We start from the raw sequence: 13,500 nt of genomic DNA, 5'->3' as shown, positions 1-13,500 counted from the left end.
GTGGCTTCCCGAGGCAGGGACTACCCCACTCACCTGCGTAAGGCTCTGCCCGCAGTCTGGGGCTGATTCGCTGTCAGGGAGCGGCGTCTGGAAAGCAACAGGACAGAGGCATTCCTCAGTTAGTGGCAAACAGGGGCCCCTCCACACCCACGCCCTCTGTTTGAGGCATGCAGTGGCAGGGGGAACCCTTTTGCTAAAGAGGCCAGCGGGGTTTCAGCACAGCCTGCAGCCACTCACTGTGAAGGGCAGGGATCATGTGGTGACAGCAGAGCTCTCTCAGTCCTACCCTGCGGGAGAGAGGGGCCTTTCCGGGATGACTCCTGGATTACATGGGGAGAGGCAGGCCTGCAAGCCCCCAGCCTGCAGAAGTCCAACTCAGATGCGAAGCAAGGATGCCCCCTAGCAGTTGTTCACTGTCAAACAGCTGCCATTTCCCACCTCAACAGCAGCTGCATGTGTGGTGGGTGCATTGGGCAGTTTTTTTCAGTGTAAAATTCTGACTGGAGAGGAATGGACTGGAATGAGAGCAAAGCATGGGCAGCTGGATATGAGGCCCTTTCGAACCAGCCCATTGTTACTAGTATCAGATTAGTCAGCCAACCATCATTGCCCCTTTGCTTAATGTGCTGCTACTGGTAACAGTTTTGTAAACAGCCCTTGTGGGGGTTTTCCCCACTTAAATACAAGTAATTGGTGGTAACAAGCCCATCCTCATCACACTGCCCAGCCAGCACCTGCTTCCTGGGCTACACACCCCATGGGCTGGAGCACTGGTGCACAGGATAGTTAGGTGATTTACCTGAGGAAAATCAGGACTAGAACTCATGACCTCCTGACCCCAAACACAGTCCACCTAGACCACCCAGCGTAGGAGCTGGCCCTCCGCATGATCACAGCTCTGACAGAGCCTCGCTCATTAGCCAGCGGTGGATTCTGTCTGTAGTCCCAACCAGGTCCCGGCTCTGCTCTCAGCTCAGGGAGCTGCCTGGGGACCTGTGAGCAGGGCTTAGCCAGACCCTGTATGTGAGGCCTGGCCGCAGGAGTGCTGGAACAATTTGTATAGTGGGGGGTGCTGTGAGTCAGTGAACCAAACTGAAACCCTGTATCTAATGGACACTATTTCAAGCCAGTGGGTGCGGCAGCACCTCCAGCACCTCGCACTACAAGAAGGATGTGGAAAAATTGGAAAGAGTCCAGCGAAGGGCAACAAAAATGATTAGGGGACTGGAACACATGACTTATGAGAAGAGGCTGAGGGAACTGGGATTGTTTAGTCTGCGGAAGAGAAGAATGAGGGGGGATTTGATAGCTGCTTTCAACTACCTGAAAAGGGGTTCCAAAGAGGATGGATCTAGACTGTTCTCAGTGGTAGCAGATGACAGAACAAGGAGTAATGGTCTCAAGTTGCAGTGGGGGAGCTTTAGGTTGGATATTAGAAAAAACTTTTTCACTAGGAGGGTGGTGAAATACTGGAATGCGTTACCTAGGGAGGTGGTGGAATCTCCTTCCTTAGAGGTTTCTAAGGTCAGGCTTGACAAAGCCCTGGCTGGGATGATTTAGTTGGGGATTGGTCCTGCTTTGAGGAGGGGGTTGGACTAGATGACCTCCTGAGGTCCCTTCCAACCCTGATATTCTATTATTCTAATTCCCACACCTATGGGTCTGGCAATAGGAAGAAAGTTCCTCCGGCCATGGTTAGAGTTGGGTGGGTTTATTGCTGCTGCTGGCCAGTGTAGGGGCCCAAGGGACCTCTGGGTCCAAGCCTAGCTTCCAGCTGGCTCACAGATGTCCCAGCTGTGCAGGGAGGGATCTGGCCAGGCTTATCGGCCTCCCATACATCTCTAGGAAGAAAAAGAAACAGCAGGAAGATCTGTGATAGGTCCCAGTGCTCAGAGCTCAGAACAATAGCTGGGGCAGTACATTGACCCCTTGCAGCCAGGGTGCTGCAAACTGGCACCAAGTCAAGGCTTTGATCAGGCAGGGCAGAACCAATCTCTCTTGTGGTCCAGCTGCTCCGTCCCCCTAGTGTTGGCAGCCTCCAAACCTGCCAGAAAGGTAAACCGGGTTGCAATACACAGTACTGTTGGGGCCAAGGAATCTCAGCTGAGCCTGGCCTACCAGTTGCAAGCATTGCGGATCAGAGAGCTTCCTCCCATGGCTAAGCATGGAAAGGGCAGGCAATTCTCTGGAGATGAGGCCTTGAGGGAATACTCAGCATCTCTGTTTTCCAACCCCCTGGCCCTGCCCCAGCTCGTTCAGCTCTGGAAGGATCCCAGCCGCACAAGCAGCAATTGAAGCAGAGCCTGGCACCAGCCCTCTTATCCTGAACAAGAGGCATGTGTACCTCGATCAAAGCCCTGCTGTTCCTCTCCCTAACCCTTTCTCCTCAAGTCCCCCACCTCCCACATATATTTATTTTTGCTGGGGTTCAGACTTGAGTGGTGCCTCCCCAACATTTGTGGTCTTTCACACACGCTTTCCATGAGCATTTGAGCGTGTAGGCTTCTCTCACACTACTACAGGCTGGATGCTGATGTCTCATAGACAGAAGGGACCATCATGATCGTCTAATCTGACCTCCTGCACGTCGCAGGGCTCAAAACCTCACCCACTCACTCCTGGAAGAGACCCCTAGCCTCTGGCTGAGTTACTGAAATCCTCAAATCACAATTTAAAGACTTACAGTTAGAGAATCAACCATTTACTCTTGTTTAAACGTGCAAGTGACCCATACCCCATACTGCAGAGGAAGGCAAAAAACAAAAAACCCCACAGGGTCTCTGCCAATCTCATTCACAGAAAGTACAGGGAAATTGCACATTTGATTTTAAAATTTGCAATTTGTAGAAGGCCAGTAAATTACATGAGACAGCCAATCAGAAAGCAGAAACATGTGACTTGTGTCCCTAGCCAATGGAGCGCCCATTTTCAACTGTCTATTTGGTTATGGTATTCCCATTACCTCCCTATGTCACATGATATTGTTTCTGTTCCCTGACTGGTTGATTATATAACCACAGTAACCAACACATTGGGTGTTGCAGACTGTGTATTTGTGCAATGTTTGTATGCAGACCTGGAAATCGCTGAATAATCCTGAAGGATGAAATGCCCATGTGCACCACGGCACCTCTGCCTTGCCTACAACACCTGGCCTTGGGTTCAGCTGCTCAGCTTTCCCATAGCAGATGCTTTCCTCACAAATTCTTGTTCAGTGAAAAAACCAATTTTTCATTGAAAAACGTTTCAACAGCAAATGTCCAAGCAGCCCTGCCTCAAGTCGCATTTGGTTGGGGTGGGGGAAACCAGGAGAGGAGCCAGAATCCCATGGTCAACCAGCTCCCTGCCGACTCTCAAGGCTCGACTCACCTCCACTAGCCACGGCATGAGACTCATCATCTGGCCCCATCTCCTGTGCAGGGCTGCAGAGCAGATTCATCACAGTGCAGGAGCTCCTGAGCACCATCAGAACCACAGAGGGAGGGAAACCTCCAGCTATGCAGTAACTTTCCCACAGAGGGAATTCTCCTAATCCCAGGCAGTCATCTGGCTCTGCACCCGCCCCAACTCCCTGCCCTGCAGCATCCCTGCCCGCTGGTCTCAGCGAATTCCCTGGCTCTTTAAATTGTCTTGGCCCCAGATTCAGGAAACATTTGCTGAGTTATCGTCTATTTGTCACTGGAATGGACTAGAAAGTGTTGTTCCCCGTTGGTCAAAGCCAGCCAGAGACATAGCAGGACAAGATTGTAGGGAACAACCCTGCACAAGCAGGGGAATTCTTATCTGGTATATTGGTCTTATGGTGGTGCCTAGAGGGCCCAATGAAATCCATGCTCTGCTGTGCTGGGTGCTGTACAGACCCTGGGAAACATTGCCCCATCCTCATCCTGTGGTTCTGAGCACTGGTTTCGCTGGAAAGTGTCAGCATTTGAAGGGTTAATGCTTCACGGAAGTGCTTTGGAAGTGCAGCCTCCCTCCAGGCCTGTGTTTGCACTGCTCACAAGGGTTTGCTGAGGGACTTAGGACATCAATCAGATAAACAGTATCTGGGGAGCTGGAACCTTCAGGAACCAACAGGGCAAGGGCCTTTGGGGGTAGTACGATGACCCAGAGGGGCAGTGCTCAGCCACACCCAGGATGGCCCAGAGGGGCTGTGCCCAGCCAGACCCAGGCATAGAAGCCCCATGCTGCTGAAGGATAGTGTTCCCCATCTGTTTCCATGTGAATATATGGAGAGGAGGATCCCTTTGCTGGACAGTTTGTCCCCACTCGAGGGAATGGGTAGGAAGGAATTGGCTCAGCATTCTTTTGCTGAGAGGAGGTCTCACAAATCCTCCCAGCCTTGCATAAGGTCACTCGCAAGGGCACCCGTTTCCTCCAGCCACCAATGTGTTTACACAGCAAACATCACAAGTGCACTGGCTGCCAGGGCAGCAAGGAGTGCTGAGGGCCTGGTGTGCTCAGCTCATGGCAATGGAGACCCAGTGCAGGGTGTCGCAGTCTGAGCTAGCCTCCCAGTGCCTACAGGGAGACAGGCCGGACAGGTACTGGGAATGAAGTGGGACCCAGATCTGCAGAGCCAACCCTGCAGTGCTTGTTATCAAAGAGCAAAACTAGCTGCACTGACGTGGTGTTGGGTGGGTGCCAGTGCCCCGGGGAAGAAAGCCAAGGTGCCACAGAGGCTTGGATGCTCCTCGGCACCCTAGAGTAAGCACATCACACCCTGTGTGGACTTGGAGAGGGTCCACGGCAGCCTCTCCCTCCAGAATACCAGGACTGCAGAAGGGACAGCAGCACCAGGACCCCAGCCCTGCAAGGCAGACACCACAGTGATGGGCAAGGGATAAAAAACACACACTATCGCAGTAGTCTCTCCCCAGGCCTCCCCTCAGCCTGGTCCTGCCCAGCCATCCTGGGCAGCACGGGTGAAGGTCCCCCGTTCATGGAGTAAAGTCCAGAGTTTCACCCTAAAACAGACTGCAGACAAGGCCCGATCCCAGCATGCTGCTCTGACGTGGTTCCAGAGCGGTCTCAGGGCCACAAGGGCATCTCTAGACCCTGGCCTAGCAGGGAGGAACAAACACATCCCTCTGCAGAGCTGCATCTGTCAGTGCCAGCTGGGGATGGCAAGGCTCAAATCTATGGGACCAGCTCACTCTTTAGTGGCAGGAAACTCTCTGGGACAAATTCTGTTTGTGCCAATTTACACCAGCAAAGACTTTGTCCCTTGTACTTGGAGCCCTAGAGTGATTGCTGCTCCTCCCTGGCAGAGCCTGTATTAACAGCACACAGTGCCGGCAGCAACTGGGCAAAGCAAAGGCAGCTGGATTAGCCAACCCCACTGCAGCGTGAGTCTGTGGGAATATTCCTGGCCCCTGCACTGGGATTCCAGAGACCAGGTGACAATGGTCAGGGCCTGACTCTTGCCTGTTGGAGACCACATAGTGTCTTCTCCAGCTGGGCAGAGCAGGTGCAAACCACGGTAGGGCCTGAGCTGACACCTCCCTGCACAGGAATAAGAGGCACAAGTGCTGCAGGGCAGAGGAATGGACACAGTTCTTTGCAGCCACAGATCTCTGCAAACATTAACTCAGCATCCTCCTGTTAATGCCACGGGGTTAGTGCCTGGGGCTGCCTGCACAGATCCCTACCTGGTTAGTACACATTTACCATAAGGTTCAACCCCAACCTGGGGCTTGCAGCAGATCCATCCTTACAGCACAGCAAGTTCTGGGAGCCGCCCCCCCAAGCTAGTCCACTCTGAGCTGTCTGGTGCAGCTGTGACCCCACTGCCCAGTGCTACGGCTGTACAGAGTCTGCACAGGAACAGGCAAGCTCTATAGCTTCCCTCACTCTCATGAGCATCAGCTATGGTGTACATGCCAGCTCCTGCTCTTCTGCTTATCACAGGACCTCTCTGTCCAGCCCCCACTGTTGTGGTATCTGAGCACCTTGCAATCTTTAATGCATTTGGAGGCCAAGTTTAGGTTGCAAGATAAGAGATCAAAATCTAGGACCTTCATGATAGTATTCTCTAAAATGCTTCCAGTTGCACGCGCAGGGCCAGGAAGACAGGTAGAACTGCAGGGTCACAATGCATGGATGGGATGATGGCATTCAGAGGAGGGATTTTGGTTTATTAGGAACCTCTTAGGAATGGAGGAGCCTATATAGAACCAGGTTGCTGGCATGGAAAATTAAAAAGGTCTTAGAGGAGTTTTTAAACTAAGGGCTGGGGGAAAGCTGACAGGTGTGCAGGGGTGGACATTAAAGGGGATACTCTATATCCTAGTAAAGAGGAGAGGATACATATAGTACAGGCAGAAACTGAAGAGAAACAGTCAAACGAAAAAGAGTCCCATCCAATTACATCACATGAGGGCAGACAATTAAATATTGACATATTTTATAAGTACTTGTATACAAATGCTGGAAGTCTAAATATAGTAGAACCTCAGAGTTACGAACACCTCGGGAATGGAGGTTGTCCATAACTCTGAAATGTTCGTAACTCTGAACAAAACATTATGGTTGTTCTTTCCAAAGTTTACAAATGAACATTGACTTAATACAGCTTTGAAACTTTACTATGCAGAAGAAAAATGCTGCTTTTAACCATCTTAATTTAAATGAAACAAGCACAGAAACGGTTTCCTTACCCTGTCAAATCTTTTTTTAAAGCCTTCCCATTGTTTTTAGTAGTTTATGTTTAACACAGTACTGTATTTCAATTTTAAGTTATTTCTCTTGCTTCTTTTTAGTGTTTGTTATCCATGAAAAGAAAACACAAAAGCCCATGGATTTAAATGTCCATTCAAATAGAACTGAAAAAACAAATGCTGCAGCAAAATGTACCAGCCCTAGTCTTTATAATGACAACAAAAAAAAACCTATCCAAACTTAACTTTCCTGCGTAAGTACTACAGGATAAACAAAGTAGAGTTGAAAAAATCTTTAATGGTACTCTGCTTGAGATTGCTAACACGCTTTTTTGCTGCCAAGGTATGTAGCTCTTGAAGTATCATTAGGTTCATTGCTGTGGCGTCAGGCTGTTGTTCAAGCCATTGCAGACAGGTAGCGAAACACTCTTCTGCTTGCATGTATGGGATCTTCTTGGCGTTCTCCCCCTCCTTCTTGTCACTGTCTGGTTGTGCTGTTTCTCGTACCAATTCAATTATCTCATGGTCGCTGAGAATACGGGGTTCATTCTCACGTTAATCTGCATTTAGCCATTCCTCCTGTTCTTCCATGGTGATATCCAAAAGCTGTCACTCTTAAGAAAAAAATAATTAATTGATTTATTTCCATCTGATTTCTGTTTTCCAAATTATCTCTCAGTGTTGTCAATACCTTGTCAAAGTGTATTCCATGAGCATCTCAAAGACTCCGAGCCAGTCTCACTCCAGGACTCAGCTCACATGTAGACAGCATGTTTTGTCAGCTGTTTACAAAAATCTGTAAGATTCAAATTGCATTGATCCCAGTCACACTTGCCATAAAAGGTTTTGCTTGTATCAACATTTCATGTTTTCCAGAATGCCTCAGTTCATTGGCTGAATGAGGCATGTGACAGTTGGTGGCAAAAACAAATATCAAATGCTTCCATCTTCCATCAATAGATTTTAAATGGCAGGGTGAAATGGAGTATTACCCATCAGTAGTACAGCTTGGACAGGTACAGATTTTGACATAAGGTAGTCTTTCACAAGTGGAACAAAGTGTTTAAAAAACCAGTCAGAGAAAAGACCTTGATCCATCCAAGCAGTGCACTGGCTGTAGTAATGGACAGGCAGAGCTGACCTAGTGATGTTTGCAAAGAAGCGAGGTAGAAGATTAGGGTTGGAAGAGACCTCAGGAGGTCATCTAGTCTAATCCCCTGCTCAAAGCAGGACCAACACCAACTAAATCATCCCAGCCAAGGCTTTGTCAAGCCAGGCCTTAAAAACCTCTAAGGATGGAGATTTCACCACCTTCCTAAGGAACCCATTCCAGTGCTTCACCACCCTCCTAGTGAAATAGTGGTTCCTAATATCCAACCTAGACCTCCCCCACTGCAACTTGAGACCATTGCTTCTTGTTCTGTCATCTGCCTCCACTGAGAACAGCCTAGTTCCATCCTCTTTGGAACCACCTTCAGGCAATTGAAGGCTGCTATCCAATCCCCCCTCACTCTTCTGCAGACTAAATAACCCCAGTTCCCTCAGCCTCTCCTCGTAAGTCATGTGCCCCAGTCCCCTAAGCATTTTTGTTGCCCCTCCGCTGGACTCCCTCCAATTTGTCCACATCCCTTCTGTAGTGAGGGGTCCAAAACTGGACGCAATAATCCAGGTGTGGCCTCACCAGTGCCAAATAGAGGGGAACAATCACTTCCCTCGATCTGCTGGCAATGCTCCTACTAATACAGCCCAATATGCCATTGGCCTTCTTGGCAACGAGGGCACACTGCTGACTCATATCCAGCTTCTCGTGCACTGTAATCCCCAGGTCCTTTTCTGCAGAACTGCTGCTTAGCTTAGCCAGCCAGGTTTCACACTGTTGTGAATGAATGTCAATGGGAGATGGAAATCCCCGCTTGTGTTAGCAGTAGCCATCAGCCTGACCACATCTTTACTGGATTTGAAATTCTTCGCCTGTTTTTCTGAACTGTCTGCCAGAGTCTTATTTGGAAGCAGGGGTCAGTACAGGCCTGTCTCGTTGCAGTTAAACACTTGGTCCTGGGTAAGTTCGTGCTGTTCAATAAATGATTTGAAAGTGGTTTTAAATTCACAAGTGGCATTCAAGTCAGCTGTCAGGGATCTTCTTGCATCCTGTATTCCGTGCCAATTTTTGAACTAACAGAGTCACCCCGTGCTAGCTTTAAAATGGTCCTCACCTTTGTCTGGATACATTTTTCGGTAGACTAACCCTGCCTTTTCTGTAACCATCACACTGTTTATAGAAGTGCATTCTGATCTCCCTTGTGCAAGCCACAGACGCACTGCCTTATCAAAATCAGCAGCAGTAGCTTCGTGTACAATACACCTGCTTCTTACTGCTCTGCTGTCTTTGGCTTCTTTTGCAAATTGCTGTATTTTTTCTGGCTTTTCCAAATATCAGTGACAGTTGATTTCCCAATATCATATTCTCCCACTATGTTGCTGAGACTAACGCCACTGTCAAGTTTTTTTAATATTTCTAGCTTTGTGTCAATTGAAAGTGTGACACGTTTACACTTCCTACTGCTTGCCAGGATGGGTCTCTGTCCTCCGCCCTTTTTTGGGCTCAGGAAATATGGCGAGTAGAATCCCCTCCCATGGTATTGCAGCGGGATGCCCTTTACCCCACCCTTGAGGAGCAGGGAGTTGGCTTCCTGCTGAAGAATGAACTGGTAGAGGGATCCTCCAAAGGGGGTCGGGTAGGAGGATGATGAGGCGGGAAGGAAAGAAATTCTATGGTGTACCTGTAATGGATGATCTCTAGTACCCAATTGCCTATGGTGATCTTGGCCCAATTGTGGACAAAGAGGGCAAGGCGGCTTCTGAAGATGACAGCTGGCAAGGTAGCTGGCATTGAAGGTGGCCCGTGGGTCTCGACCCCCATGTCAAAAGTGACCCTGAGCCTGTGGCTGGAAGAGGGTTGAGGAGGTGGCTGGTACTGGAAAGCAGGGCCTCTGGGACCTCTGTCATTTCCAGGGGAGTTTCAGTGGCCATTGGTAGTAGGGCTGATAGGCAGTAGGCTGCATCTGGTGCTTCCTCCTGGGTGCTGGGTATAGATTCCTTGGGATCACAGAGTGGAGTCCTTCAGGGAGTGCAGGGGCTCATCCACTGTGTCATCGAAAAGATTGTCTTCATCGAAAGGGAGGTGGTGCTTTGAATCTCCCTCAGGAAACTGGAAGACTGAAGCCATGAGTCCTGTGCATCACAAGCCTGGTGGCTATGGAATGAGATGCAGTATCAGCTGCATCCACCATGGCCTGAAGGGCCACCTTCACCACCAATTTCCTCTCATCCACTGAGGCCTGGAACTGGGCATGGTCGCCTGCAGGGAGCTTGCCTGTAAACTCTGCCAGCCTACTGTACACGTTGAAGTCACACTTAGCTATGTGGAACTGTAGTTCTGTTGAGGAGCAACTGGAGTGGTATCAAGCTGCACTGCCCCTTATACCCTCAGTCAGGAGCATGAGGAGACATATCGCGCATGGGTGGGTCAATGGACACTACTTGGAAAAACTTTTAGACTCAGGTGGATGGCATGCATGTACACCCCTATATGGAATACACATAGGTACCATCACTCGAAGAAGAAGGGATAGATAATAAAACAGAAAATGTCATAATGCCACGATATAAATACACGATACACTCACACCTTGAATATAGCATGTAGTTCTGGTCTTCCCATCTCAAAAGAGACATATTAGAATTGGAAAAGTTACAGAGAAGAGCAACAAAAATTATTATGGGTATGGAAGAGCTTCCATATGAAGAGTCATTAAAAAGACCAGGACTGTTCAGCTTGGAAAAGAGATGACCAAGGGGGGATATGATAGAGGTCTATAAAATCATGAATGGTGTGGAGAAAGTGAATAAGGAAGTGTTATTTACCCCTTCACATAACACGAGAACCAGGGGTCACCCTATGAAATTAACAGCCAGCAAGTTTAAAACTAACATAAGGAATTACTTCTTCACGTAACACCCAGTCATAGAATCATAGAATATCAGGGTTGGAAGAGAGGTCAGGAGGTCATCTAGTCCAACCCCCTGCTCAAAGCAGGACCAATCCCCAACTAAATCATCCCAGCCAGGGCTTTGTCAAGCCTGACCTTAAAAACCTCTAAGGAAGGAGATTCCACCACCTCCCTAGGTAACGCATTCCAGTGTTTCACCACCCTCCTAGTGAAAAAGTTTTTCCTAATATCCAACCTAAATCTCCCCCACTGCAACTTGAGACCATTACTCCTTGTTCTGTCATCAGCTACCACTGAGGACAGTCTAGAGCCATCCTCTTTGGAACCCCCTTTCAGGTAGTTGAAAGCAGCTATCAAATCCCCCCTCATTCTTCTCTTCCGTAGACTAAACATCCCGAGTTCCCTCAGCCTCTCCTCATAAGTCATGTGTTCCAGTCCCCTAATCATTTTTGTTGCCCTCCGCTGGACTCTTTCCAATTTTTCCACATCCTTCTTGTAGTGTGGGGCCCAAAACTGGACACAGTACTCCAGATAAGGCCTCACCGGTGTCGAATAGAGGGGGACAATCACATCCCTCGATCTGCTGGCAATGCCCCTACTTATACATCCCAAAATGCCATTGGCCTTCTTGGCAACAAGGGCACACTGTTGACTCATATCCAGCTTCTCGTCCACTGTAACCCCTAGGTCCTTTTCTGCAGAACTGCTGCCGAGCCATTCGGTCCCTAGTCTGTAGCGGTGCATTGAATTCTTCCATCCTAAGTGCAGGACTCTGCACTTGTCCTTGTTGAACCTCATCAGATTTCTTTTGGCCCAACCTTCCAATTTGTCTAGGTCCCTCTGTATCCTACCCCTACCCTCCAGCGCATCTACCTCTCCTCCCAGTTTAGTGTCATCTGCAAACTTGCTGAGGATGCAATCCACACCATCCTCCAGATCATTTATGAAGATATTGAACAAAACCAGCCCCAGGACCAACCCTTGGGGCACTCCACTTGATACCGGCTGCCAAATAGACATTGAGCCATTGATCACTACCCGTTGAGCCCGACAATCTAGCCAGCTTTCTGTCCACCTTATAGTCCATTCATCCAGCCCATACTTCTTTAACTTGCTGGAAAGAATACTGTGGGAGACAGTGTCAAAAACTTTGCTAAAGTCAAGGAACAACACGTCCACTGCTTTCCCTTCATCCACAGAACCAGCTATCTCGTCATAGAAGGCAATTAGATTAGTCAGGCATGACTTGCCCTTGGTGAATCCATGCTGACTGTTCCTAATCACTTTCCTCTCCTCTAAGTGCTTCAGAATTGATTCCTTGAGGACCTGCTCCATGATTTTTCCAGGGACTGAGGTGAGGCTGACTGGCCTGTAGTTCCCAGGATCCTCCTCCTTCCCTTTTTTAAAGATGGGCAGTACATTAGCTTTTTTCCAGTCGTCCGGGACTTCCCCCGATCACCATGAGTTTTCAAAGATAATGGCCAATGGCTCTGCAATCACATCCGCCAACTCCTTTGGCACTCTCGGATGCAACACATCTGGCCCCATGGACTTGTGCATGTCCAGCTTTTCTAAATAGTCCCGAACCACTTCTTTCCTCACAGAGGGCTGGTCACTTCCTCCCCATGCTGTGCTGCCCAGTGCAGTAGTCTGGGAGCTGACCTTGTTCGTGAAGACAGAGGCAAAAAAAGCATTGAGTACATTAGCTTTTTCCACATCCTCTGTCACTAGGTTGCCTCCCTCATTCAGTAAGGGGCCCACACTTTCCTTGACTTTCTTCTTGTTGCTAACATACCTGAAGAAACCCTTCTTGTTACTCTTAACATCTCTTGCTAGCTGCAACTCCAGGTGTGATTTGGCCTTCCTGATTTCCCTCCTGCATGCCCGAGCAATATTTTTATACTCATCCCTGGTCATTTGTCTAATCTTCCACTTCTTGTAAGCTTCTTTTTTATATTTAAGATCAGCAAGGATTTCACTGTGAAGCCAAGCTGGTCGCCTGCCATATTTACTATTCTTTCTACACATCAGGATGGTTTGTCCGATAAGGATTCTTTAGAATACAGCCAGCTCTCCTGGACTCCTTTCCCCCTCATGTTATTCTCCCAGGGGATCTTGCCCATCAGTTCCCTGAGGGAGTCAAAGTCTGCTTTTCTGAAGTCCAGGGTTGCCTCCCAGGTTCCCATCCACTTTTGCTTCCCCTACTAATTCTTCCCCATTTGTGAGCAGCAGGTCAAGAAGAGCTCTGCCCCTAGTTGGTTCTTCCAGCACTTGCACCAGGAAATTGTCCCCTACATTTTCCAAAAACTTCCAAACTGTGGAACTCATTGCCAAGGGATGTTTTCATAGAATATTTCAAAGAATATCAGGGTTGGATGGGACCTCAGGAGGTCATCTAGTCCAACCCCCTCCTCAAAGCAGGACCAATCCCCAGCTAAATCATCCCAGCCAGGGCTTTGTCAAGCCTGACCTTAAAAACCTCTAAGCAAGGAGATTCCACCACCTCCCTAGGTAACGCATTCGAGTGCTTCACCACCCTCCTAATGAAAAAGTTTTTCCTAATATGCAACCTAAATCTCCCCCACTGCAACTTGAGACCATTGCTCCTTGTTCTGTCATCTTCTACCACTGAGAACAGTCTAGATCCATCCACCTGTTTTATACATTGCTCTAGTAGCTTCCCAGGTATCGAGGTCAGGCTGACTGGTCTAAAGTTCCCTGCCTCTCACTTTCCCCCCTTTTAAAGATAGGCACACCATTAACCCTTCCAGTCTTCCGGGACCTTTCCTGTCCTCCATGAGTTTCCAAATATTATTGGCAGTAGCTCTGAG

The 13,500-nt window shown here is 48.8% G+C and overlaps 1 protein-coding gene across 6 annotated transcripts in view; it reads right to left on the bottom strand.

Moving 5' to 3' along the window:
- Positions 1 to 13,500, bottom strand: part of RAPGEF3 (Rap guanine nucleotide exchange factor 3) — a 93,849-nt gene that overhangs the window by 24,662 nt on the left and 55,687 nt on the right. For all 6 annotated transcript variants that reach the window (XM_037888015.2, XM_037888013.2, XM_043533233.1 and 3 more), the window contains exon 3: positions 34 to 87. In XM_037888015.2, coding sequence (XP_037743943.1) covers positions 34 to 87 — 54 coding nt within the window. The remainder of the gene's footprint in view (positions 1 to 33; positions 88 to 13,500) is intronic.

This window comes from Chelonia mydas, chromosome 20 (genome assembly GCF_015237465.2).
Source record: "Chelonia mydas isolate rCheMyd1 chromosome 20, rCheMyd1.pri.v2, whole genome shotgun sequence".
Taxonomy (NCBI): domain Eukaryota; kingdom Metazoa; phylum Chordata; order Testudines; family Cheloniidae; genus Chelonia; species Chelonia mydas.
The sequence above is the reverse complement of the archived record's forward strand: the minus strand, read 5'-3'. Positions and strand labels throughout refer to the sequence as shown.